Here is a 27,972-nt window from a genome sequence, read left to right as displayed (position 1 = left end):
CATTGGAGAAACCAAACGACATATCTCGGACCGCATTCGTGAACACAAAGCAGACCTGAAACACGGTGGGACCAACATCTCAGCCGTGACAGATCACTGTTATAATTCAGTAGGCTCACATGACATTGACTTTTCCAAGACAAAGGATCTTTGCAAGCCATCTGGCTACCATGAGAGATTCGTTCAAGAGGCTATCCACATATACAAACACAGAGACAATTTCAACCGAGAAGATGGATTCTGGCTTAGCAATCATTAGAAGGATTTTAATCAACCATTTCGGGTCTTAATTGATTGTTCACGCTTACGGTAGATTTCAGACCACATCCATTATTTTCGTCTCCCCCTCCTCCTTTCCGAACATAGATGGACTCGTCCATCTGAATAACTGCCAAATCGCTCTCCGTGGTGCTAACGTTAAAAAAACGCCACTTTTTTCAAATTTTCTTGCTGTAGTTTTCACACCTGATGATGATTGCTTGTGTTGCAGTCGAATCGTCCTGAGAATTTTATTGTTTTATATTTTTATTATTTTATTGTTTCCCTTCTACGTGACTTTACCGAAAGAACCAAGAATATGAATCACCACAGTCACTAAAGCTTTAAATCAAAATTTTACCGCCACTAAGGGGAGGGTTTCTACATAATTTTGAGATCCTTCAACAAACTCCGGGATAAGAATATTGGTTCCCTGGCGGAACGAACTTTTATTCCCAGTGGAACAGATATTGGGGGTGGGTGGTTGAGAGGTAACGGGGGGGGGGGGGTCGACAATGCCCGACTGAGTGTGTAGAATCCACAAGCCACCTATTGCTTCTCTCTCAATCTGCTCGATTGTCGCGCAGAGAGGGCCAGTGCTTGAAGTCAGAGCAAATGCGTCTCCGCTGCGCGTGCACGCAAACATGCGCGGCGCTCCAGTGTCAAGCGAGTTAAACGTAATTCCTGATTTTTACCTTTGATTGGCCGTCATCAAGTTATATTTAAAGAAAACATTCAACGCTGCAACGTATATATACTCTGCGCAATATATTATGCGCACGTGGGCAATACACAAAGACTGCTCAGGCGAGAAGACCGTATACGGCAAGCCATTTGTTAATCTGTTGCCGGATGAGGCTTTTGGAATCCCTATAAACAACTCATACATTCCTCCACCCTGTCCGTGGACCCTGTCTGCCAGACTGGTCGTGTTTTTTTTCTCGACCATCCATGCTGTGTTCAACCGGCACACTGAAGTACAAAACACAATTGTCATTCCGCTTCTCGCACTGCCCCAATTCGCGGTCACTCCCTCCCAACGTCCCTTCGCCCAACGTCCCAACAGTCGCCTTGCAACTTGGTCGCGGGCCCCTCGGTTTGTTTTGGGCCTCGCTCAACAACCATGCGTTTAGAGCATTGTGGCTGCTATCAATTTCCACGTGATAAGCCGCTTCGTTGAGCTATCATTTGCGATAGCCAGGTCGCTTTTGGAAAAAGGGCCTTACCTGGTAAGATAAAAATAGTTTAGTTTAGTTTACAATGAAACAAATCTTACAGCCCTTTTGTCAATTCACCCACGCCGTGCTGACCGTGTGGGTTGTTTGACCGTACTTCACCACGCTAGTGCGCGTGGGCTCGTGAAGGCAGGAAGGGTGGGACGTGCTCAGACCGTCACCCACCATCCTTGGTATTGATTATGGCTGCAGGGTACGCGACGCAGAGTATGCACGCATGCACGTTGAACTTCTTTCGCACAGTACAGAGCTAACGGTGCTAATGGGAGGTGTTGACCGGTGCACCGCGTAATCCACCCCCGGACTCTGGTGCGGCTGGAGACAATCCACATGCACGTGAGGGGGTTAGTGCCGAAATTGACAATTCAGCAACCTGCTCTCTCGACTGCTCTCCTGCAGGTGGCTCGTCGCCCCGGGGAAAATAATAAACCACCTCTAACCGTTCCGTGACCCCCAGCTCCAACCTGCGCGACGCGTTGTTCTTGCCCCCCTCCGCCCCCCCCTCGCAGCCTTGCTGTACGCCACCATCTTCGGAAACGTGACGACCATCTTCCAGCAGATGTCGGCCAACACCAACCGTTACCACAAGATGCTGAAGAGCGTGCGCGACTTCCTGCAGCTGCACCAGGTGCCCAAGGGGCTGAGCGAGCGCGTCATGGACTACATCGTGTCCGCCTGGACCATGACCAAGGGCATCGACACCGAGAAGGTGCGTGGCCAACCCAACCGCAGCTGTTGCCACAGCCGCGACACAACTACTTAACTCACTAATAAACCTTACTAATTGGCCGTGTCGGGTGGTGTCAGTGGGTTAACGACACATTTATATCTGTGCGATCTAACCCCTAAAAACCTGTCTCATAAATAATATTGGTCACGAAAGCCTCCGTGTTAAATTCACCAACATTTTTTTTGTTAAATTGTACCAGGTAAGGCCCACTTCTTCTGTTGCACGGCTGATGCAGAGCAACAACCACAATGTCACATTCAGGTGGTCAAGCCAGATAACTGCGTCGGGAGCAGCAGAGTCTATCGCAGTGAGCTCTCCTTCGGTATTGCGTCGTTACACGTTGTACGGTCTGTTCTGGATCACCGCAGTCGCACGCCACTGGAGAGTTTTAATCCCCCCGGTTTCCTCCCAAATTCCAGTCACGAATAGAATTGGCCAAACGTCCGACAAGTAGGAGATTCTTGAAAAAGAGTCGAAAGACTCTGTGGGGCTTTCCTTGCCAAAAGGTCCATTTGTATTATTATTATTCGTCCAGGAAAGGTTAAGTGAGTCTCAAGGCTATTTACCCCATCGAGCCCTGAGTTAGGACGTTCAGCCAGTTCTTTTGCATCAAGGGGTTGTGCGTGTGGGAGCGACACTGTGTTGCGAGGAGTGAACCCAGTGTGCAGTTAAGAGTACAATTAGCATACAACGTACAATTACCTTCAATGTACAATTAGTATGGCATTAACGTGCGTTATACAATTAGCATATATATATTTTTTTGGACGTGTGCTGGAACCCAAGTTTTTTTACTGCCATCAGCCCAGCGGGATTGAGAGTTTCACAAAATTCGGAGCAATGGCAGCTTGTGCCGCCGGCAGTCCCCACCACTTTTGACGAGTACAAAGCCACCGCGTGCGACGATCAGAATCTGAATCATAATATTTACTTACACTGGAGGAATCCGATGAGCTATAAAGCTCTTTTTCACAGATGTCTGGTGGGGGCACGGTGTCGGACCGTTACAACAACAAACACTAGAAAAACACGATGGGAGTGCATATTATAGTCAAGGTAAATAAATCATTCAAATATATATACAAATAAAGGTAAGCTAGTTTTTTTTTCAATCTTACCAGGTAAGGCCTACTGTGCCATTAGTTCCCTTTTCAGAAGCGACCTGGCTTGTTGGCTCGGCCCATCAGTTTTCTGGGTTGATAAAATGAGACACTGCTTCGCGGGGAAGTCAGCAGTGGTTGTCACCGTGGAGAGACTCGCCGCCGTCAATGGAACGTGGATTCTCCACCACTGGCTCCTGGCTGCAAATCGGAGACGCGGTCTTTGAGGGCAGCCAAAGTACACAGAATGCTCATTTTCAATCAAAATCATGGCGGGTCTCATCGCATTAGTTTCAGGTTATTCGTCTGTTCACCTGCCAGCTAAATGGATTTCCCATGCAGACAGCTCCCCACGTAACACACACACACACGCACACACACACGCACACACACACGCGCGCACACACGCGCACACACACTCGCGCGTAAATGCATGCACACACGAGTGCACGAGCGTGCAGTAAGCGATTAAATCATCGCGCGCTTTGTAAGAGGCGAGCTCGTTGAATAAGTGTTCTTAAAATTGATCCAGCCGTCGAAAATTATATTTGTCCTCTGCTTTGGCTGATTGTGGGATGCTGTCGTGGGGTGTAATGGTTAGCAGCTCACTAGACTTGCAATCCAGGCGGTCGCCGTTCTGTTTCAATCTCCTCGAAACGACCGTGAATGTTTCTTAAATCTCCCCCCACCCCCACTGCTTCTGTCCACTCGGCAGCAATAAGTGGGTTCAGCGCAGCTAGCCGATCGGCAGGTCGTGTGTGACGGGGTGAAGTGTGGGAACTCCCACTTCTTCCAATGCGTCAGTTCAGCGTGGACGAGCAGGACACAGCACCACTCTGGAGGGATGGGTGCTGTACAGCTGACGTGAGCGGGAGGCCCTTCCGTTTGGCAGTGGTGCCAGCAAGCAACTGCAGGGATGCACCTTTACCTTTGCCTGATTGTGCTCGATCTGAAGGCTTGGATGGGCGGAATTAAACCAGAAACGTGCCCGTGAACCCGTGACTCGTGAACCCGTGACTCGTGAGCTCGTGACTCGTGAGCCCGTGACTCGTGAACCCGTGACTCGTGACTCGTGAGCCCGTGACTCGTGAACCCGTGACTCGTGACTCGTGTGCCCGTGACTCGTGAACCCGTGACTCGTGACTCGTGAGCCCGTGACCCGTGAGCCCGTGACTCGTGAGCCCGTGACTCGTGACTCGTGAACCCGTGACTCGTGAGCCCGTGACTCGTGAGCCCGTGATCCCGTGAACCCGTGACTCGTGAGCTCGTGACCCGTGAGCCCGTGACTCGTGAACCCGTGAACCCGTGACCCGTGAGCCTGTGAACCCGTGATTCGTGAGCCCGTAACTCGTGAGCCCGTGACTCGTGACTCGTGAACCCGTGAGCCCGTGAACTCGTGAGCCCGTGACTCGTGAACCCGTGACTCGTGAGCTCGTGACTCGTGAGCCCGTGAACCCGTGACTCGTGAGCCCGTGACCCGTGACTCGTGACTCGTGAGCCCGTGACTCGTGAGCCCGTGACTCGTGACTCGTGTGCCCGTGAACCCGTGAACCCGTGACTCATGTGCCCGTGAACCCGTGACTCGTGACTCGTGAGCCCGTGACTCGTGAGCTCGTGACTCGTGAGTTCGTGACTCGTGACCCGTGACCCGTGACTAGTGAGTCCCTGAGCCCGTGAACCCGTGACTCGTGAGTCCCTGAGCCCATGAGCTCGTGGCGCGATGTGCGTCGTCTGCGTGACGCGATCTGGCGGTGTGAGGGACACGTGACTCGGCGTGTCACCCCCCTCGACGTCGCTCGTGACGCTCGACTCGGCCGGGCCTGGCACCGCCGCGCACACCAAGAGGCGAAGAGAAGCCGGGCGAATTAATTTAGCGCGGAGGCAGAAAAAAACAACCGTTCTGCTTCCCTGTCGCAAACATGTGCAAGTCAGGGAGCTATAGTAATTGACGATAAAGCCCCGTTGGACCAGATGTGAATGTTTGCGATGGTGTGTTTATTGTTTTTTTAATTGTGAGTAAAAGTTGCGTTTGTTTGTTGAATTTTTTTTGTTACACCACAGTGATTGTTAAAAAAAAATCTCTCCATGTGCTTGATTTTCAAGCACGCAGTTTTTCTTCTTTAATTCATCTTAAATACGTAAACGCATTTCACTACTTTTGGCATACAATTAATAACACACAATAATTTGCAGCGCATTATCAATGCCTCCCCATACCTTATCAGTCACGAGGGTTGTTATTTTACCGTCCTCTACCCACATTAGTCAATGCCGGTTGGTGAAGGGAGGCTCAGGACCGGCAAAGATATCGCTCAGCGACGGTCTGAACCGTGACTGGGATTTGAACTTCGACGACGAGATTCGTGGCGTGGTGCTCTCTCCATTGTGTCACCACTCTTCATAGTCCACCGCACTGCACTTGTTAGATGCTTCGCACGTGCACAGCTGTTCGGTAGAAAGCCTCGGTTTGGAAACCCCTTTTCGAGTTGGTGACCTCCAAAAAGAGGCGAGTCCATTAGTGGAATGCTTAAATATAGCATAAGCCAGATATGAAATTTTCATACGCAGCCTTTGCCTCTATTTCTGGTGCACTTGCTGAGTTGGCCAGCAATGAGTTCAAGCTAAAAATAGTCCTGTAAATAATTTCTGAGGGTTAAAGCCGCGCTTCGCCACTCAAAGGCCGAGGTAGAAATCCAGTCCCATTAAGGAAGCCTCCCCTCTCTTTTTCCCGTCGGCCGATGACTCAGAGGGAACACGCGCGCGGGTGCAGGGTGCTCGGCCGAGTAAAGCCGTGCCGGCCGTGCGATCGACGCGGTGGGGCTCCCATTCCCACGCTCGTGAACGCCGCTCACACCGGCGCACGGCGTGACGCCGTCGCCTTCCCGAACAAGTTGCGGCGACCGTCGGAGGGGACACGGCCGGTCGCATCGGAGAGTAACGCGTGGCCTTGGGCGACTGTTGAAGGCGCGGCCGGGATCAACGCGACGAGCTAAACGGGGCAGGACTGAGGTGCAAGGTTGGGGCGGTTTTGTAAAACTGACCGTCAATCGTGTAAAGCTGAGAGACGACCTGCCTTCGGGAGAGGGAGATATTCATCGGTGTGCGCATTACCTGCAACCGCACGCACGGAGATTGACTCACGGGTTGGACAGAATGTGAAAAGTGCGCAGGGAGGCGTGGCCGAGGCGCACGCCATGGAAGTATTCCGAGAGGTGGAGAGAGCAACGCACTGGTCAGAGTACCTGCGCACGTTAAAGGCATCGCATTGAATGTTCCGAAAAGTAAATGGGCCTTGAGCGGGGCGCATTCGCACAGAGGGATCACGACAAAGTGAATGAGACTGTCTTCTTTGGTTCTTTCGGTAAAGTCACGTAGAATGAGAATAAAATAATAAAATTAAATAAGAAAATAAAATTCTCACTACGTTTCGGCCACAACATAAGCGGCCTTCCTCAGGTGAAGAAACAGGTCTATCCAGGAGACAGAGCCCGAATGGACCCCTGTCACGCTAGGACTGAGTCTTATTAAGGCTGTCTGGGCGGAGTTGGATTAGCATGTTATTAAGACTGTTTAATAAGACTCAGTTCTGGTGTGACGGGGTCCACTCGGGCTCTGTCTCCTGGATAGACTCTGTTTCTTCACCTGAGGAAGGCCACTTGTGTTGTGGCCGAAACGTCGTGAGAATTTTATTGTCTTATTTTATTATTTCATTCTCATGCTACGTGACTTTAACGAAAGAACCAAAGAAGATTAATCCTTGCAGTCACGAAAGCTTTAAATCGAAATGGATGAGACTGATGGAGTGGACATGCCCAATAGGGATGTCCACAGTGGCGAGATGTAGCTGTGAATTCAGCTCTTGTGTATTGGGAGCTAGATGAACTTTTTTAGACATTGCGGGACCGTGCCAGATGGCGATGGCTTGGGGAGGCCATCTAGTAGTGGATAGATCTTGGCTAAAAAATTTTTGTAGCAATATAATAATTTTAACAAGTATTTCATTGCTAATCTGCCTGTGAAACGGCACAAATCCCTGTATTGGTGACAGCGGTCTCTGTGGTGGCTTTCGAAGCGATTGTTTTTATTTATTTATATTTTCATTTTTCATGACAACATGTTAAGTGCTGGATGTCTGGCTCACGGACGGACACACGGACAGACAGACAAGACATCGTATGAGCAGGGCCGCCCAGAGGCACTCGCAGGCACGGGGGGGGGGGGGGGGGGAGCATACCAAGTAGAGAGGGCCCCCGTGATTCCACCGTCACGCATTCTCGCTGCGGGGGGGGGGGGGGCCCTATTTTTGTGTCTGTGAGGCCCAGGGACTATTAACCCTTCACCCCCCCCCCCTCTGTCTGGGCAGACTCTTGGTCTATTCGACAAACACAGGCGTTTCACACACTTTGTTATTTATCGTCCGTCTCGCGCCCGAGCCAAGGTGCGTCGCGTGCGAAATCGCACGGAAATAAATCGGTCGTGGGAGTTGCGCTGCATTGTAACGCCAGGCGTTTTTTTGTTGTTGTTGCTCGGAGCGAACGGTGGAAAGCTCCTCTCCCGCAAGCGGTCAATAACGGTCCCGAATCCACCACTAATTGTTCCCAGCAGTGAACGCGTTCACATTGGGAATTTCGCGATGAAACTGCAAAGTTATTCGTGATGCAGGTGGCTCCGAGTCCACGTCCACGCACATTTCCGCACGCACTTATTCGCACCAGTGGCGCGTTAATTGTGAACTGTTAAAAGTGCGCCTCCGAGAGGTGCACAACCGGGATGCGGAGGCTGTGACTGTGCCGCGACAGCAGGAGATCTCTTCATGGGCTTTGTTACTCTGTCCATTATGCGCGGGCGTGCGTGGGTTTTGCGACAAGAATAACCCCTCAAGACTACGCGGTTCCACCGGTTCGCCGAAAAGCATTTTCAGAGTTGCCTCTATGTGATTCTGTACGAATTTTTTAAATTATATTTTGCTATGGTTCGTAAATTTCTCACGGCGAGCCAAAACAAAATTACTTTGAAATGTTACGTCATTCTTTTTGTCATCACTCTACGAGCATTTTGAGATGCTGAGCTTGGACAGGCACGAATTGTTTTGCCCTTTAATGTCTCACATATGTATCGGTGATTTGGTTTGATGCAACGATTAACGATGTGCAAGTTGTCACGCAGTGGGGAAGAAAAACACGTTTACCCAAAAACAACACAGCGGTAAGCGCGGCGCTGTGCTACGAACCCAGTTTCCCCGAGTTCGTTAACAGGCCACGGCTAACATCTTTGCAGAGTGATATCATCACGGGTCCTGTTATTCCCCTCTTCGCCAGCCTGCACTGACCAGTACGGTGAAGTACGGTCAAATACCCCCCCCCCCCCCCACCAGGACCGCTATGACGTGCAGAGGCCTTCCTTCATCCCATTGGTGGATTAAAAATGGATGGAATTTATGTTTTTATAGCATTCGCAGAATCTGTGAAATATTCCATTGATGGCCAAACAGAGATATAAGAAATGTTGGCTGTGATTATTACACAGAGCATCTAAAATATTTATGGACACCTTAGATTAAACCTTAAAATGGACAGGACTTTCGGGCAATTATTTCTGACAAGCAATAAAAAAAAAATCTTTCCGATTTCAAGAAGGCATTGGCCGGGGTGAATTAACGAGCATGCTCCAAATGACCAGAGGAAACATTGTTTTTGTATTTATCTGTCTCTTACATAACACCGGATTTATTTATTTGGTTTTGTTGCGTTTGCCCTTCATGACCAAGATGCGTCATCTTGTCTGACAACGTCATCCTTGAGCTCATGGGGTCAAATGCGTGTGTTAGCCCTGAACCGCCCTTGATGTTTGAGTGTCTACGTGTGAAGAGAGCCGTGCTCAGTAGCTCAGTAGTACAGAAAATCGCAGGCAAGCAGTGGGGGAGTTGCTGAGGAATCATCGGCACTGGCCATGACAACCACTTTGAGCTTTGATCTATCAAGAGAACAAGGATGAATGGTCTTGGTTAATCGAGCAACTTACGCCATGATAAAATCACTCCAGAATGCGCCCCGTCTCTTCAGATATCCGAAGCTAAGCAGGGCTGGGCCTGGATAATACTTGAATGGGTGAACACAGCGCATGAAACAGGTGCTCTAGGCTCCTGCGGCAGCTACGTTGTCAGCAGGGGACAGTGCAGCAAAATAATTCGTTGTACTGCACTTCTGTGCTCCTGCGCCGATGCTCTCTGTTTTCCCCTATTCCACACTGACCAGCGTGGTGAAGTATGGTAAAATAAAAAAAACCCTTACAGCCCATACGGCGTGGGCAGTGACCTCATCCAGGAGTGGATTGTTTGTGTAGACATTTCTCGACGGAGATATACTTTTAAATATGAAACATAAAAGTGGAGATGTTTTAAGCATATTCAACCAATATCAGATGACAAGAAATTAAAAACCACCACTAACCTGGCATTTGAAGTACGTGGCCCTAACAGTAGTAGTATTCATTGATTATTTACCATAAACGCCTCCGGAATTGCATGAATAATTAATGGCCGAGGCAGCTACAGCGTCGTCGTGCTAACCCCAGGCCAGGAATGCTTAGAAAAGCAACCTTGCAGCTTCAAAAGAGGCTCGCGTCACCCCGGTTGGAGTTTCGCAGCTCCACGGTGCGTAGCTGATGCCATGCATCAATTATCGCCCGCACCGCGTCAACCGCAGCGTTTGGCCTCAGACGAGGTCCGTCGAGGCGTGCGACGTGCTGATTGAGGTGGCCGCGCATCCACGCGGTCGGGGGTGGGAGGGGGGGCCCTTTGGAGTCGGTTGGAAGGTTCACTGGGACGCAGCAGCTCTGTAGCGCTTCGGATTCCTCCCAGTATGAATGCATACAGTGCTGCTTCAAAAAAGTGTTAACACTCGCACGGGACTATCGTTTATAATGGGTAAAATAACGGATAGTTCACTGCGATAACATGGTAACAAATGTACGTTCAGAGCTTCAAAAAGTCAAAGAGTCTCCCGCTTGTTCGCCAACCATGGTCAACGCGTGCCTGGAATATTCTCTAGGTGGTCCCCAGAGCCTGGGAGGCAGCAGCACATTTCTCGTGGAACTGTTGCAAATTCTCACAAGTGTAAAAAAACACACACATTTTGAAAACACCCCGTATTTCTGATTCTGATGCCGGGATTCGGGCGAACGTGTGATCGAGTTGCAGCTTTGCGATTCGACGCATGTTTCGTTTGTCTCTCTGCACTTTCTGCGGATGTAAAAAAATAAGCGAACGGGTCCACCGCTCTGCTGATTGTGCAGTTGTGCACGTGCGACGCCAGCATTGATCGCCTGACGCGTCTGCTCATCCGGTGGTGCGATGTATATACAGTAGCGTTCACGAGTACGAGTTGTCATTCCCCATTTCACGAACGATTTTTGATAACCGAAATCACACGCACGTGTTACGGAGTTATTCGAGGGTTCGGTATTGAGTTAAATAATGTTGTAGAGAGAGAAAAAATATATCATGTTATGGGTGATGGCCCTTTTTCCCCTTCATCTCTACTCTGATGTAAAAGAGACATTATCTAAATTATTATCACACCACTGTAAATACATTTCTGTTTCGTGTTGATGGGCGTGAATACACATCAATGCCAACACAGATAATATTAGTGCAATTCATATTCCAACCATTATTGTTCCATCGACGTGAATTGGGCCAGAAAGTTACACGAACCTGCTCTTGCCGGCCTTAAGGCCACGGAATCCAAGTGCGATTGTGAGCACAATCATTGCCCGCGAGCGTCTGTGAAGAGCGTAATCACTACGAATAACCGTGGACAATTCGGACGGGATCCGCATACGGCGTCGCAGTCCTGTCCAGCCAATGACAACGGAGCTTGTTGGCAAAGTGCGTGCGATTGACATTGATTGCCCTGCAGAGCCCACGGCGACCTCGGTGAGTTAGGTGACCGCTTTGCGTGATCCGATTGGACGTTGCCATCGCAGTTACCATTTACGGAGCAAGCGCCGATCATCCGATTTGTTCGGATTTTCTTGCGACTACGCCGTACTTTTATTTTTCCTCCCCCCCGCAACCCCCCCTCCAATACAAAGAAGCGACGCCATACCTGTTGCCAGCAGCAGCAGCAGCAGTTTCCGGCAATGATTGTCCAAGTGCATCGTTGCCTTTTTAAGCTCCCGCCAAGCTCCGGCTATCCGGACATCTTCGGCCGTGGATGATTTTCACGAGGGGGTTGGGTGGATGCGGGGAGGGGGGGGAGGGGAGCTGTGGGAGCGGGCCGGAGGTGGTGGTGGGGGGGGTCTCTTACAAAAAATAACCTGCGCTGTTTCCTGCCGCTCTTCTCCCCTTTAACGGCAGGTGCTACAGATCTGTCCCAAGGACATGCGCGCCGATATCTGTGTGCACCTCAACCGCCTGGTGTTTAACGAGCACCCGGCGTTCCGGCTGGCGAGTGACGGGTGCCTGCGCGCCCTGGCCGTCGAGTTCCAGACGGTGCACTCGGCCCCGGGCGACCTCATCTACCACGGAGGCGAGAGCGTCGACGCGCTCTGCTTCGTCGTCTCGGGCTCCCTCGAGGTGGTGCAGGACGAGGAGGTCGTCGCCATCCTGGGTGAGGACGCCCGCCTGATTGTGAACGTTCCCCCCCCCGCTCGTTTGTTTGCTCGTACGCGTCTGCTCGCTTGAGTGCGGCTCGTGCGTGTGCTCGCCCCGGCTCGCTGACTTTCCCCCGCTCGTGCACGTTGAACTTCTTTTGCGCCGTACGTAGCCAGCCGTGCTGATCGGAGGTGCGGGGGGTTAAGGATATTACACACACAAAAAAAAAAACACTGAACACAAAAAGCAAGTTCTAAAGAAATGAAATCGGGATCGTGATTTAGACTGGAGGAGGAATCCGATGAGCTGCGAAGCTCTTGTTCACAGAGGTCCAGTGGGGGACGCGCGAGGGTCCACGAGTTACATCAACAAACAAACAGAAGAGACGATGGGAATGCAAAATGTAGAAAAGGTGAGCAAGTTGCTAAAAATATAAATAAATAAAAGTAAAAATTCTCATGAGTACATATATATTCCTGCCAATGCGTCAACACTAAACGCAAGGTGGCAAAATAAAAACAATAACAACAAAAACAACGTTCCCAGACCACACCAACACAATACAGTCCCCGCAAGCACATTGCACATTAACGTTGAATTATTGATGCATGAGTGAGGTTCAAAGTTCCAAATCACATTTGCACACGTGGCTGTATCTGGCATGCATCTTCTGCATCGAAATATTATCTGCTCCCTCAACTACTCACCTTCATACACACCCACTCACGCACCTGCTCACTCTCTCGTTCGCTCACTCGCTGACTCATTCAATCACTCATTCACCCACTAATTTTCTTCTCATTCACTTGCTCATCTGGCCACTCTCCTCCTCACCTGCTCAAATACCTTGCTCACTCACCCACTCACTCATTCACTCACTTATTCAATTGCTCAAGCACTCGCTCAATTGTCTGCTGACTCACACAATTACTCACACTTATGTAAGCATGTATGTTGAACGTCTTTCACGCCGCACATAAGCAATTGCCTGCTTACTCACCCACTTACTCATTCAATCGCTCACCAACTCACTGACTTGCTCACTCACACATTTACATACCTACATACCATTTCACCTGTCTGCTCACTCACTCACTCGTTCATACATTCACTCACTCGCTCTCTCATTCATTCACTCACTCGCTCGCTTATTCATTCACTCACTCGCTCGGTCATACATTCACTTGCTCGCTCAAACACTCGCTCGCTCGCTCATACATTCACTCGCTCGGTCATACATTCACTCACTCGCCCGGTCATACATTCACTCGCTTGCTGGCTCATAAATTCACTCGTTCGCTCGCTCATACATTCACTCGCTCGGTCATACATTCACTCGCTCGCTCATACATTCACTCGCTGGCTCGGTCATACATTCAGTCACTCGCTCGCTTGCTCATACATTCACTCACTCGCTCACTCGCTCATATATTCACTCCCTCGACCTCCCACTCGCTCTTACATTCACTCCCTCACTCTCCTGCTCGCTCTTACATTCACTCACTCGCTCGCTCATACATTCATTCACCAACTCATTATTAATTTCACACACCTACTTACCCATCCACACATTAATTTCTCTGCTCACCCATCGACTCACTGGCCCACTCGCTCACCTACTTACCCACCCACTCACTTGCCTGCTCATTCTCTAAACTTATCTACTCACTGGCCCTCCCGCCTGCTCACTCACCCACTCATCCTCTCACTCACCCACCCATTCATCCATCAATCCACCCACCCACTCACCCACCCACCCAACCACTCACTCACTCACCCACCCAACCATCCACTCACCCACCCACTCACCCATTTACCCACCCACTCACCCACCCACTCATCCACCCACCTACCCACACACTCGCATGCCCACTCACTGTCATCGGATTGATCTACTGCTCCTCCGCTTCTCCACTTGCAGTTATTAGTTGTGTATTGTGAATGCAAATCATTCATTGTTTTTTTCGGTAAAGTCACGTATGTAGAAATACCACAAAATTATATGAAAACAAATCAATCACGACGTTTCGACCGCAACACAAGCGATCTTCATCAGGTGTAAAAAACAAATAGCGAGGGAGCATATAGGGTGACATCAACGCAACACATAGAGAGCGTTAAACTGCACGGAGGTAAATACAACAAGAAGATGAGAGACGAGAATTCAACAAACCTAAGAAAAATTTACGTGATGCAAAACCAGTCAGGCCAACGCCAGGCAAGTGTCTAACTGTGTCATTGGCCGACTGGTTTTGCATCACGTAAATTTTTCTTAGGTTTGTTGAATTCTCGTCTCTCATCTTCTTGTTGTATTTACCTCCGTGCAGTTTAACGCTCTCTATGTGTTGCGTTGATGTCACCCTATATGCTCCCTCACTATTTGTTTTTTACACCTGATGAAGATCGCTTGTGTTGCGGTCGAAACGTCGTGATTGATTTGTTTCAATATAATTTTGTGGTATTTCTACATACGTGACTCTACCGAAAAAAACCAATGAGTAATTTATGCAGTCACAAAAGCTTTAATTCTTTATTAATGCAAATCATGTTAGTGTCGGACTGCCGCACAAGGGGGCCTTGTTTACAGAGAAATTGAGCTTTTGAAAGTGAAAAAAAAACGTACATCCAATTAGTTCTGCCCGAACACTTTCTGCAAAATTTGAGTTCCAAGGTTGGGCACGGATTTTTATTCGGCCTTGCAAATGCAATGCAATTTGTATTTATGCAGTGTCTGACTGCAGCGTCTTGGGATGCGTTTGCATTTCGACGCTATGAAAACTAAAATTGCAACTGCAGTCTCAAGACATTGTACAAAAAGTTAGGTTGTCAATGAGTAAGTGATTGAGTTAACACGTGAATCAATGAATGAACGACTGACTGCCTGACTATACAAGGGAAGGAATACATCAACGAGTGATGTATAGCATGAATGGGTGAAGTAATTCATACAGTTATGAGGAAATTAATGTGTGATTGAGTCAAAGATTGAGTGAAGGACTGCATGAGAGAACGCTTAAAAAGTTAATTGATTCATGACTCAATGGATGGGTGAGTGAATTAATGTCTGAATCAGTATATGAGGGAACGAATGCATGATTGAGTCAATTAATGACGTCACAGCCTCTCAAATTTAATTCTTATTTATTTTAAAACAAGTGACAGACTTGTGAATTGAACGACTCTCAGGTCACCAAGAGTTTTTCTACGTGACACCTTGATTGGGCAAAGTGCTGGGACACCAGGTGAAGTTTCAGAGCTTTTCTACCTGACACCTTGATGGTCAAAGTGCTGGGACACCAGGTGAAGTTTCAGAGCTTTTCTACCTGACACCTTTATTGGCCAAAGTGCTGGGACACCAGGTGAAGTTTCAACCCCAACCCAGGGTGTGAACCGTCGACCCCTTCCTTATGTTCCAAAGTGGAAGCCTCCAGGGGCCAAGAAAAGCCCCAATTACCAAGTCGTAGGTCACGGCGATTTGCTGCCCAGCTGAGCATGGAGGAGGCGCTCGCCTCACGTTAACAGCCCTGCGGAGCCAGTGGTGGGAATTTGCACGTTCAAAATCCTATATATTTTTTTCCTGGAGGAGGAATCCGATGAGCTATGAAGCTCTTCTTCGCAGATGTCCAGCTCCTACGGCAGTGAGGGGCGGTGGCGGGCCTCTGAGTAGGACAACAACCGTTGACTTCCCCACGAATTGGTTCTAATTTTATCGGCCCAGGAAGGATGATGGGGCCGAGTCAACCCCTCCGCCCCCCCCCCCCGCATCCCTTGTCCCCCTCATCCAGGACTTGAACTCGCAACCTTCGATTTGCGTGCCGCCCGCTCGGCCCGGCCTCTCCGCAGCCTTTCCCGATCGCCTGACATCGCTTTATTGACGCTCTTTTCTCTGGCGGGCGGCTGCGATCCTCGTTGGTGGTGGGAGGGAAGGGAGGGGGGGGGGTGGAAACGTACCCGCTTTTAATTATTTATCTCGTAAAGCATGAATTATTTGATATTACAAACTAATAATAAGAAGTGTCATTGCCCAGGGGCAGGTGGAAGCGAGGGGCCCAAAAACAAAAGCAAGCTTAGTTTATTTTTTTTTGTCGTTGAGCCGCTCAATATAGGACTCCATTAAGCACGCCAGTCTGCCAAGCTCTCGACGCGACCCGCTCGACAAGAACGTCTCCCCAGGTTTCCCTCGATTTTTTTTCGCGCGTTCATGACGAGGCTGGCGAGTGGGCCAGCGGACGGCTTGTTATTATCATTATTATTAGTCGTGAATTTCGACCGCAAAAATGGTCGCCGTCGTCATCATCATCATCGTCGTCGTCATTTTGGTCATCACTGCCATCGCCGTCAATTGTAACGCAAGACAAAAGGAAGGTTTTTTTCCTACCCTACAATGTGACGGCCCGTTGACCTTTCCTGACAAAACGCTCTATAAGCTTGACTTTTGTGAAAAAAAATCATCTTGAAATAAACATTATTATTTGTAATCACTCTCTTCACAGCTAAAGGCTGATGTTCAAATAAATCAAAGTGTTTATCTATTAGCGTAAAATAGATAAACAAGGGGCACACAGCACCCCGCGGTCCTCTCTTCCCACACACATCCCATCAGCATTGACCACGAGCTAACGAGAGTGCACTTTCTCAACGAGCCGATCGACAGTCATCAACCCTTGCCTCACAGCCACTCACCACCCTTGCCTCACAGCCACTCACCACCCTTGCCTCACAGCCACTCACCCACCCTTGCCTCACAGCCACTCACCACCCTTGCCTCACAGCCACTCACCCACCCTTGCCTCACAGCCACTCACCACCCTTGCCTCACAGCCACTCACCACCCTTGCCTCACAGCCACTCACCACACCAACCTCACAGCCACTCACCCACCCTTGCCTCACAGCCACTCACCACCCTTGCCTCACAGCCACTCACCACCCTTGCCTCACAGCCACTCACCACACCAACCTCACAGCCACTCACCCACCCTTGCCTCACAGCCACTCACCACCCTTGCCTCACAGCCACTCACCACCCTTGCCTCACAGCCACTCACCCACCCTTGCCTCACAGCCACTCACCACCCTTGCCTCACAGCCACTCACCACACAAACCTCACAGCCACTCACCACCCTTGCCTCACAGGCACTCACCCACCCTTGCCTCACAGCCACTCACCGCCCTTGCCTCACAGCCACTCACCGCCCTTGCCTCACAGTCACTCACCACCCTTGCCTCACAGCCACTCACCACCCTTGCCTCACAGCCACTCACCACACCAACCTCACAGCCACTCACCCACCCTTGCCTCACAGCCACTCACCACACCAACCTCACAGCCACTCACCACCCTTGCCTCACAGCCACTCACCACCCTTGCCTCACAGCCACTCACCGCCCTTGCCTCACAGCCACTCACCACCCTTGCCTCACAGCCACTCACCACCCTTGCCTCACAGCCACTCACCACCCTTCCCTCACAGCCACTCACCACCCTTGCCTCACAGCCACTCACCACACCAACCTCACAGCCACTCACCACCCTTCCCTCACAGCCACTCACCACACTTGCCTCACAGCCACTCACCACACCAACCTCACAGCCACTCACCCACCCTTGCCTCACAGCCACTCACGAACCCTAAAGTCACATTAAACAAATAAAAGTTGGTTTTGTTTTTAATAATTCATGCACGAGAGGCAGGGCTGCACAGAGACTCCCTTGGGGGCCCAGCACGAAGCGCCGTTTGGCGTCCCCTTATTCATTAGCGACACACACAAAAAAAGCCAGGCCCATTGCGGGGACCCTTTGTTTTTGCGAGACCCTTTGGCCCGTGCGCGGCCCTCATGAGAGGCTTAATGAAGCGCGTCTGAAACCCGGGTTCGAGCCCTGGTTTCTCAACGGTGCCGTCCCAGCGCCACTCGGGCCACCTCCAGCAGATCTTGAAGTTGACACCGCGCGGATTAGCGGTGATCACATCGAGGGTTCGCGCGCAGTGTGCACGGGCGTGTGCGTGCGTGCGCGCGCACGCGTGTCCGTGCGTGTTTCGGTGCGTGCGTGCGCGCGCGCGTGTGTTCGCGTGACAGCGAAGCAATTTGTGAGGCTCTGCGAGTGAACATTTGGGCTCTGCCTCCTGGGACAGAGGTAATGGGAGTGATGCATACGAATGGGCGGTTAGGCGATTCACGTAGCAGACGCACAGTGGAAAAAAAAAATATCAATAGGGATTACGCGCTTACGCAGATGCCAGTCGTAGCATCAATGCTCAAAGCTATTCTTTGTTCTGCCGGTAGTTAAACATTGATGGCCGCCGTATTTATAATTCACCCGTTCATGGGCAGTGTCTGTCTCTGCGTAGCTTAAGGATTTTTTGTTGTTGTTATTGAAAATGAGCCAGCGAGCTAAACAGTGCCGTGCACAACCAAATAATACACAATGGTGTTTGGGAGCGGATTAAATTACGTTGCTTGTAGTCCGATAGCGGTGGGGGGGGGGGGGGTTAAAATGGATCACTCTGAGTAACAGTGTGCTTATACAGTAGCTGTGCGGTTGTGTGTATGTGTGTGTGTTTTTAAAAAACTTTGCGAAATAATACAGAGACTGCCCGTACTCACCTGGGAGGTGTACCTTGTGTGTGCGTGTTTATTTTTGCTTTTCTAGTTTTTAGTACGTTTTACAAATTAATGGGGATGCGCGGTCATTAAACATTAATGAGAAAAACACTCGCGGCAATTGCCGCTCAATTATACTCTGGTGAGCGGTGAGTGCGTAGCGCACGTTCACGCACAATTCCGGCTAACACGACAGCCATCGTTAAGGCGCCATGAAAAAAGAAATCCAACTTTAGTGCACCCACAAGACGATTGTTCTGTCGCGTTCCTTTCCACTGAAACGAGAGCACTTTGGGAAACGCTGAGCGGTGCTTAGTCGCCTAATGCATTTTTTTTTACAAAAATACCAGGTAAAGGTGCAGCGCTGCAATTGCTCGCCGAACAATGCTGTCTGACAGAAGGGGGTCTCTGCTAAAAGGGAGCTTCAGAGAGGGGGTCACTGTAAACCAGTTTTCTTCAGGGGTGGGCACTTTGGCCGATAAGACATCATCAGGGTGAGGGCCGCCACACCCACCGCCCTGCGAGGGGTCTTTTCACGTTTGCGTATCGCCAGGGGCCGCACTAACGGCCACCAGGGGCCGTTAGTGGCCCGCTGGCCTTGCAATGAAGACCGCTGACTCCAGAAGGGACTTTTTTTTATCAAGCTCCTCCACGACTCGGAAGAGGGTAAACATTAAAGCATCAACAACAATGTCCTGCAAGAGGTGGCCGAGTGGCCCGAGTGGCTAAGGGGTCAGAGTACGTGCGTGTGAGTGTACGCCTCACTGAACCCGCACCGCTGAAATCTTGGGTTTGAATCGGAGTCTCCGTGAAACTGGGTTCTCGAGTGTAGAGGGTTGTTGGTCTCAGCCCGGATACCAGTGAATGCGTGCGAAGACAATTATATCGTGATGAACAATTCTCTTTAGAAGGGCGTTATGGCAAGTGTGCTCCTAGTGTGTGGATTAACAGAAAGGGCCACTTGAACAAGGGGTCTCAGAGGTAGTTCTGTGCGACCTCCTTCCACGTGCCGTTCTCAAGCAGGGAATGATGCACTGCTCTCCGAGAGCTCCGATTGGATGCTTTGGTCCGTGACGTCGCGTCGACGGCACAATTGGAATCAAAATGAGAAAAAGGTGAACCAAAAAAAGAACATCGTTTCTAGATTTAAAGCTTTCGTGACTGCTAGGATCCATACTTTTTGGTTCTATTGGGTAAAGTCACGTAGGTGAAAATAAAATAACAAATTACAAAGAACATCGTGCCAATGTACTGTCAATGTATTTACGTTTCAAATTGAGTTCTTATGCATTATCCTTATCATCATCAGCCACGGTTGTAATCCACCCAACATGAGCACACGAGCGGATTGCAAAGCTTCATCTTCCCGGTGGACCTCCTCCACCTCCATCGGATGCATTCCGCTCCTCCTCCGCTGCCGCTCCGCCACAGTTCTTGATGAATCTTTCTTCATAGATATATTTTATTTATCCTGGAAAAATCCGATGAGCTATGAAGCGCTTTTTTAATCTACCGACCACAGACATCAACTTCGGGCGGACGAGCAAGTTACAACAACAGACAGACAGACAATACTGACGCGCAGTGCGTCCTGCCCAACCCCATTTACTTTTCTAAACAGTTTGAACGACGTCAGCGCCAGCGAAGGCTCTCCTCCGATCCACACGTTCCTCTATCGCTCAGAGTGCAGTTAAATTAAACATGAAATGTCACTGAAATTAATCACCGGGTGTTGACGTGGTGGGGTCACCTCATTGGGTCAGCGACGATGTCGCGAGAGGGATTCTCTTGACCCTGAGCTCAACAAGAACAAACATTATCCAACCTGTGCCTTGGCCTCTATATCAATCGTATGCAAACCAACAAAAATATATGCAATCTTTATTACAACCGAGCCTGACCTGACTCTCTTGGATTTAATTAGAAATAGTTTAAATTGATTGGCATTGATCCAGAATTGATTCAGACTCAAAATGTGAAATTTTGGTCAGCTCCAGTTATTTCACACGCACACACATGCACACTCACACAGAATGCACACATACGCACACACACACAAGCACATAAATGAATACGCGCACACATGCACACAGCGTGGATTAACTCACACAGCATGTATATGCATGCACTGCGTCCATAGAAATACATGCGTTCACACACAACGCACATACACACGTACGCACACGCATACACAGCACGCATACACACAGCGTGCACATAAATGCGGATGCACAGACACAGCGTGCATATACACATACACGTGCAGAAACTCACACACACACCGTGCACATACATGCATGCACACATACACAGCATGCATACATTTTCCCACACACGCACATGCACGCACTGTGCATACACGTGCATGCACACATGCACACACACACAGCGTGCATGCACATTCACACACGCACATGCACACACGGCGCGCATACGCGTGCATGCACACGTGCACACACACAACGTGCATACACATTCACACACGCATATGCGCACACGGCGTGCATACACGCACATGCACGTACTGTGCATACACGTGCATGTACACATGCACACACACACAGCGTGCATGCACATTCACACACGCACATGCACACACAGCGTGCATACACATGCATGCACACATGCACACACACACAACGTGCATACACATTCGCACGCGCACATGCACACACAGCGTGCATACACGTGCATGCACACACACAACGTGCATACACATTCACACGCGCACACGCGCAGGCGGCGTGCATACACGAGCAAGCACGCAGGGAATTGCGTGCAGCACGGATATATTTAGCTCCACTGCCTTTGAAATGTTCACGTAGCCCCCTGTGGCTGAGACACAGCACCTGGCTGAAGATCAAGAATCTCCTTATGCTCTTTGCTGAATACCTCTGATTGAATGAGTGCAAACAATGTCAATCCATAACAGAGCTTAATGAGGGACATTTACATTTACATGCGGGAGCCGGCTCAGATGTATTCCCGTCGCATCGCATGCTGATGAGGGCCCCACGTTACCTTGATAAAAGTGATAACAATATTATCAACAGCAGCTGCGGCAGTAAAAACCGCTAAAGCAGATTTCAAATCCGATTAAGGAAATCATCGCGAGATCTAAATTATAGCGGCAGTGGATTAATGCTCGCAGATATATGCCAGAGCGGCGGTGGTCAACTACAGTCAGTGGTTGAAATTCCACATTACTTTGACGGGGTTTGTGCTGTTCGCCTTTTGGCGTCCTCTGGTCTAACACTTTTATGACGAGGCTCTAAAGAAAGCTGCCTCTGGTGTGGACCAATCAGTTTCAAAGACAATGCCATACGTTATCAGAGCATGTGTTTTTGTTTGCATGTTCACCACAAGTACGTGTGGTCAATGCAGACAGGATCCCATGGTGTTTTGACATCTTAACACCTGTTTTTATTGCCAGAGAGGGTAAAACCCATTGTTACATGGGGTTCGGTATATCCATAAAACGGCCCACCGTTGACTTCACCGTACAGCGACACTGGTGTATAGATGCAGTCTTGCAAGTGATATTCGTTATTCGTTTGTAGTCGTGGCTGAGATTTGTTGTTAGAATTGTACGAGGGTCCCATTTGGTTTCGTGCTCACAAACCCGCTCATTTACAAGCGTCTGGCAGAGGCGATGTGGCAGAGTCGGGCGCCGCTGTGGCTAGGAGATGTTAACTCCCTCGCCCGGTATGCGGGAGGTCGTGGTTTCGATCCCAGCCTTGACGCCTGCTGCTGTATATTTCGAGTTTGCACGTTCTCCCCATGGTCAATGTGGATTTTTTCTCCAAGCCCTCCATATCTTTTCCTCCGCATTTCGAATCAACATCGTGCGTTGAAAGTATTTGGCTGCTATGAATTTCCACATGATGATAGGCCACTTGTTGAGCTATCATTTGTGGCCAGGTTGCTTATGAAAAAAAAAACAATCTATATAGCTCAGTGGGCCATTACCTAGTAAAATAGGTAGTTTATCTGTGACATGGGATTATCAGCTTGTATGTATGTATGTATGTTGAACTTCTTTCTCCCCGTAACTGGTGCAGACAATGGTCCCAGTCCCTAAGCTCTCCATCAATCACAGCCACCGGGCCCCCCAGATAATCCATGTGGCAATGATCCTGATTTTGATGGGTGATGATGACGGCGATTCTCATTATGATGATTATGATGATGGGCAGATCATGTCGCTAGAAAGGATGATGACCGGTTGGTCGACGCTTAACGATCGAGTGGCAGGCAAAGTGAGTGAGATCGAGTGATACTTGTGCAATAGAGGTTAGCTTGGGTTAGATCGCGTGCATATAAACTCGGCACCACCCGACATAGCCAATTAGTCAGGTTTGTCACGTAACCAAAACAGGACAATTCGTTACAAGTACGGCACACGGCCACAACATTTACAATTCGAGTTAGACGTTTCGCCAGCAATTACAACCAGCATCATCAGGCGACGGCCAGAGTTGTGGAGAAACGCTCCTCCTGTTTCGCTCCTTAAATAGAGAGGGCAAACGTGATGTCGTCACCCGTGAGCCAATCAAGTGCGAAGCCACCTGGGCTATGCCATCCACCCATCTGCACCATCACAAAAACCAACGCTCATCTGCTATGGATCTGCTGCTACGATCCACACGGCTTGGGCCAGCAGAAGGGAGCTGTTCATCTGCAGCCCCCACTGGTCTGGAACGGTCTCTGCCGATATAAGTCCGCTCAGCCGGGACAAATCGGCGCTTTTGTGATCGGACGAGAAACATTTCTTGACTCTTCTGTTCAGTTTGGAGCCATTTCTCTCTGTGCCATCCGCGTTGCCATCTCGGGTTTTTTGTTGCTGGACGCGGCCGCGCGTTACAAATCTTGGAGTTATTGCCTTGAGCCAGACGGATTGTCGCATCACAGGGCTGTTGGCTTTGGAAGGCCTTCGTCTAACAGTGGATATATCATGCCTGGTGATGGTAATGACTTTATGATGACCATGTTGATCATGTCGATGTTGATGATGATGATGACAAAGGTGATGACGATAATGATAATAATGCTGATAATAATCATGACGATGACATTGATTTTGATGATGACAATCATGGCAATTACAATGACGTTGATCACACTAAACACGACGAAGATGACGAACGTAATAATTAATAAGATGATGTAGAAAGTGGTGGTGATAGAGATAGTGGTGACGATGATGATGACGACGACCAAAGTAACAGTGGTGATTATGATGATAACGATGGAGACGGTGGTGACAATGACGATCGTAGTGACCATGACGACGATGATGACGACAATGATCACAGTGGGCGATGACGGCGATGGCTCGCAGGCAAGGGCGACGTGTTCGGGGACGTCTTCTGGAAGGAGAGCACGCTGGCGCAGTCGTGCGCCAACGTGCGTGCGCTCACCTACTGCGACCTGCACGTGATCAAGCGCGAGGCGCTGCTCAAGGTGCTCGACTTCTACACCGGCTTCGCCAACTCCTTCTCGCGCAACCTCATCCTCACCTACAATCTCCGCAAGCGGGTGAGCGACCGCCGGCACACCACGCACCCCCCCCAAACCTCACCGATCCCACCGCACCTCACCGATCCCACCGCATCCCACCAACCCCATCGCATCCCACCGCACCCCACCAACTGCCATTGATCCCACCAATCCCACCGACCCCCACCGATCCCACCAACTCCATCAGCCCCACCGATCCCACCAACCCCACCGACCCCACCGATCCCACCATCCTCACCAATCGCACCAACCCCACCGACCCCACCGATCCCACCATCCCCACCGATCCCACCAACCCCACCGACCCCACCGATCCCACCATCCTCACCAATCCCACCGACCCCACTGATCCCACCAGCCCAACCGACCCCACCGACCCCACCGATCCCACCATCCTCACCAATCGCACCAATCCCACCATCCCCACCGACCCCACCGATCCCACCATCCCCACCAATCCCACCATCCCCACCGATCCCACCAACCCCACTGACCCCACTGATCCCACCATCCCCACCGACCCCACTGATCCCACCATCCCCACCAACCCCACCGACCCCACCGATCCCACCAACCCCACCATCCCCACCGATCCCACCAGCCCAACCGACCCCACCGATCCCACCAACCCCACCGACCCCACCGATCCCACCAACCCCACCGACCCTACCGATCCCACCAACCCCACTGACCCCACTGATCCCACCAATCCCACCAACCCCACCGACTCCACCGACCTCACTAACACCACCCCACCAACTCCCTACTTCCATCTCATTGGACGCACGCCCACCACCCACTTGGTATCGTAGGTAAATTTAAACAAAACGTTTCCATGGCATGGTTCAACGCAAGTCGATGATTCGGATTGTTCTCGGTAGTCCTTAGTTTGGTTGAATCTGGCCTAATTTTGTCTCATTTCTGACATGGAAAATAATTGAGTTATCTGAAAACGCAAGTGGTGAATCGTACCCCGAATACACAGCAGTTGAGTACACAGCGACCACCAGAGTACACAACAGCTGAGTACACAGCGACCACCAGAGTACACAACAGCTGAGTATACAGTGACCACCAGAGTACACAACAGCTGACTACACAGCGACCACTAGATTACACAACAGCTGAGTACACAGCTGCCACCAGAGTACACAACAGCTGAGTACACAGCTGCTACCAGAGTACACAACAGTTGAGTACACAGCTGCCACCAGAGTACACAACAGTAGAGTACACAGCGACCACTAGAGTACACAACAGCTGAGTACACAGCGACCACCAGAGTACACAACAGCTGAGTATACAGTGACCACCAGAGTACACAACAGCTGAGTACACAGCTGCTACCAGAGTACACAACAGCTGAGTACACAGCTGCCACCAGAGTACACAACAGCTGAGTACACAGCTGCCACCAGAGTACACAACAGTAGAGTACACAGCTGCCACCAGAGTACACAACAGCTGAGTACACAGCGACCACTAGATTACACAACAGCTGAGTACACAGCTGCCACCAGAGTACACAACAGCTGACTACACAGCTGCCACCAGAGTACACAACAGCTGAGTACACAGCGACCACCAGAGTACACAACAGCTGACTACACAGCTGCCACCAGAGTACACAACAGCTGAGTACACAGCGACCACCAGAGTACACAACAGCTGAGTACACAGCTGCTACCAGAGTACACAACAGTTGAGTACACAGTGACCACCAGAGTACACAACAGCTGAGTACACAGCGACCACCAGAGTACACAACAGCTGAGTACACAGCTGCTACCAGAGTACACAACAGCTGAGTACACAGCGACCACCAGAGTACACAACAGCTGAGTACACAGCTGCTACCAGAGTACACAACAGTTGAGTACACAGTGACCACCAGAGTACACAACAGCTGAGTACACAGCGACCACTAGATTACACAACAGTAGAGTACACAGAGACCACCAGAGTACACAACAGCTGAGTACACAGCTGCCACCAGAGTACACAACAGTAGAGTACACAGCTGCCACCAGAGTACACAACAGTAGAGTACACAGCTGCCACCAGAGTACACAACAGTTGAGTACACAGCGACCACCAGAGTACACAACAGTAGAGTACACAGCGACCACCAGAGTACACAACAGCTGAGTACACATCGACCACTAGATTACACAACAGTTGAGTACACAGCTGCCACCAGAGTACACAGCAGTTGAGTACACAGCGACCACTAGATTACACAACAGTAGAGTACACAGCGACCACCAGAGTACACAACAGCTGAGTACACAGCGACCACTAGATTACACAACAGTAGAGTACACAGCGACCACCAGAGTACACAACAGCTGAGTACACAGCGACCACTAGATTACACAACAGTAGAGTACACAGCGACCACCAGAGTACACAACAGTTGAGTACACAGCTGCCACCAGAGTACACAACAGTAGAGTACACAGCGACCACCAGAGTACACAACAGTTGAGTACACAGCGACCACCAGAGTACACAACAGCTGAGTACACAGCTGCCACCAGAGTACACAACAGCTGAGTACACAGCGACCACTAGATTACACAACAGTAGAGTACACAGCGACCACCAGAGTACACAACAGCTGAGTACACAGCTGCCACCAGAGTACACAACAGCTGAGTACACAGCTGCCACCAGAGTACACAACAGTAGAGGACGCAGCGTCGATTGCTTTACCTCTTTTCTGTACTTTTTGGTTGTTTATTTTAGATGTGTTTTTATCATTTTGTTGAGTCCAGCTCACTCTTGACAACGAGACCCCATCTTGGTCTCTTGAGTGCTGACACCTGGTTTAAGCAAAATACTCTGAACACGGTATCATAGTACGTGGCGCATGGGTAAATGAGATTCGACTTCTTTGTCAGCGGCGCGCGCGTGTGTGCGTGTGTGTGTGCGTGTGTGTGTGTGCGTGCGTGTGTGTGCATGAGTGTGTGAGCGTGTGTGTGTGTGTGTGTGCGTGTGTGTGCATGAGTGTGTGTGTGCGTGTATGCGTGCGTGCGTGTGCGTGTTTGTGCGTGCGCGTGCGTGTGCGTGTGCGCGCGTGTGTGCATGCGTGTGCGTGTACGCGTGTGTGTGCATGCGTGTGTGTGTATGCGTGTTTGTGCGTGTGCGTGTGTGTGCGTGCGCGTTTGTGCGCGCGAACGCAAGTTTGTGATATCGCGCTGCCGGTGATGTCGCTTCTCACAGCAGTCGTCGCGAATTACCTGCTACTGTGCACTTCTGAAGACGGTGTTCTGAGCTGGGTTACTGCAGTCGAGCAACAACCAATTAATGTATTCAGGAACAAACATAACAAGCGCGTAACAATGCATTGTCTAATACAAATAAACACATTGGCTTTTGACGTGGATGGTACACGGCTAAATAGACGGCTGTTATGACCAAGCAATATCCCTATTAAGACACGAGGTCTCTTTTCCAAGCAAGGCAAATGGGCATCCCTGCAAGCGCCTGCTGACACCACCGCTGGCAGAAGAGTCGCACTCGACGAAGCTCAAATTCCACTGAACTATTAGGCCTAAGTCCTGCACGCTGGCCAGACGTCTTGGACGAGGTGGAAGTTACCCGAACTTTACCCCACCACACGCAACTTGCGGATCGGCGAGCTGTGGTGTTGCCCTTTTATACTGCTGGGTGGACAGAGACAGTGGGGCTGGAGAGGTGGGGATTTAAGAAACTTGCGCCATGCTTTCATTTGCATCGTCGGGAGATGGGATCGAACTATATATATTTTTTTCATTTTATCAGGTATTGGCCCACTGAGCTACATAGCTCTTTGTCAGAAGCGACCTGGCTACAAACGACAGCTCAGCAAAGTGGCTTGTCACGTGGAAATGTATAGCAGCCAAATTCTCTGAGCGCACATTGACTCTAAATGTGGAGGGAAAACCC

At 50.2% G+C, this 27,972-nt stretch overlaps 1 protein-coding gene across 4 annotated transcripts in view; it reads left to right on the top strand.

Annotated features, from left to right (window-relative positions):
- KCNH1 (potassium voltage-gated channel subfamily H member 1) overlaps window positions 1-27,972 on the top strand; it is a 146,622-nt gene that overhangs the window by 93,760 nt on the left and 24,890 nt on the right. For 3 of the 4 annotated variants that reach the window (XM_032955924.2, XM_032955922.2, XM_032955925.2), the window contains 3 exons: window positions 2,003-2,202; window positions 11,683-11,935; window positions 23,864-24,060. In XM_032955924.2, coding sequence (XP_032811815.2) covers window positions 2,003-2,202; window positions 11,683-11,935; window positions 23,864-24,060 — 650 coding nt within the window. The remainder of the gene's footprint in view (window positions 1-2,002; window positions 2,203-11,682; window positions 11,936-23,863; window positions 24,061-27,972) is intronic. The other variant, XM_032955923.2, reaches the window with a different exon arrangement.

The sequence above is a fragment of the Petromyzon marinus genome, chromosome 17, assembly GCF_048934315.1.
Source record: "Petromyzon marinus isolate PM22_M1 ecotype Great Lakes invasive population chromosome 17, UKy_Petmar_22M1.pri1.0, whole genome shotgun sequence".
NCBI classification, from domain to species: domain Eukaryota; kingdom Metazoa; phylum Chordata; class Hyperoartia; order Petromyzontiformes; family Petromyzontidae; genus Petromyzon; species Petromyzon marinus.
The sequence above is the reverse complement of the archived record's forward strand: the minus strand, read 5'-3'. Positions and strand labels throughout refer to the sequence as shown.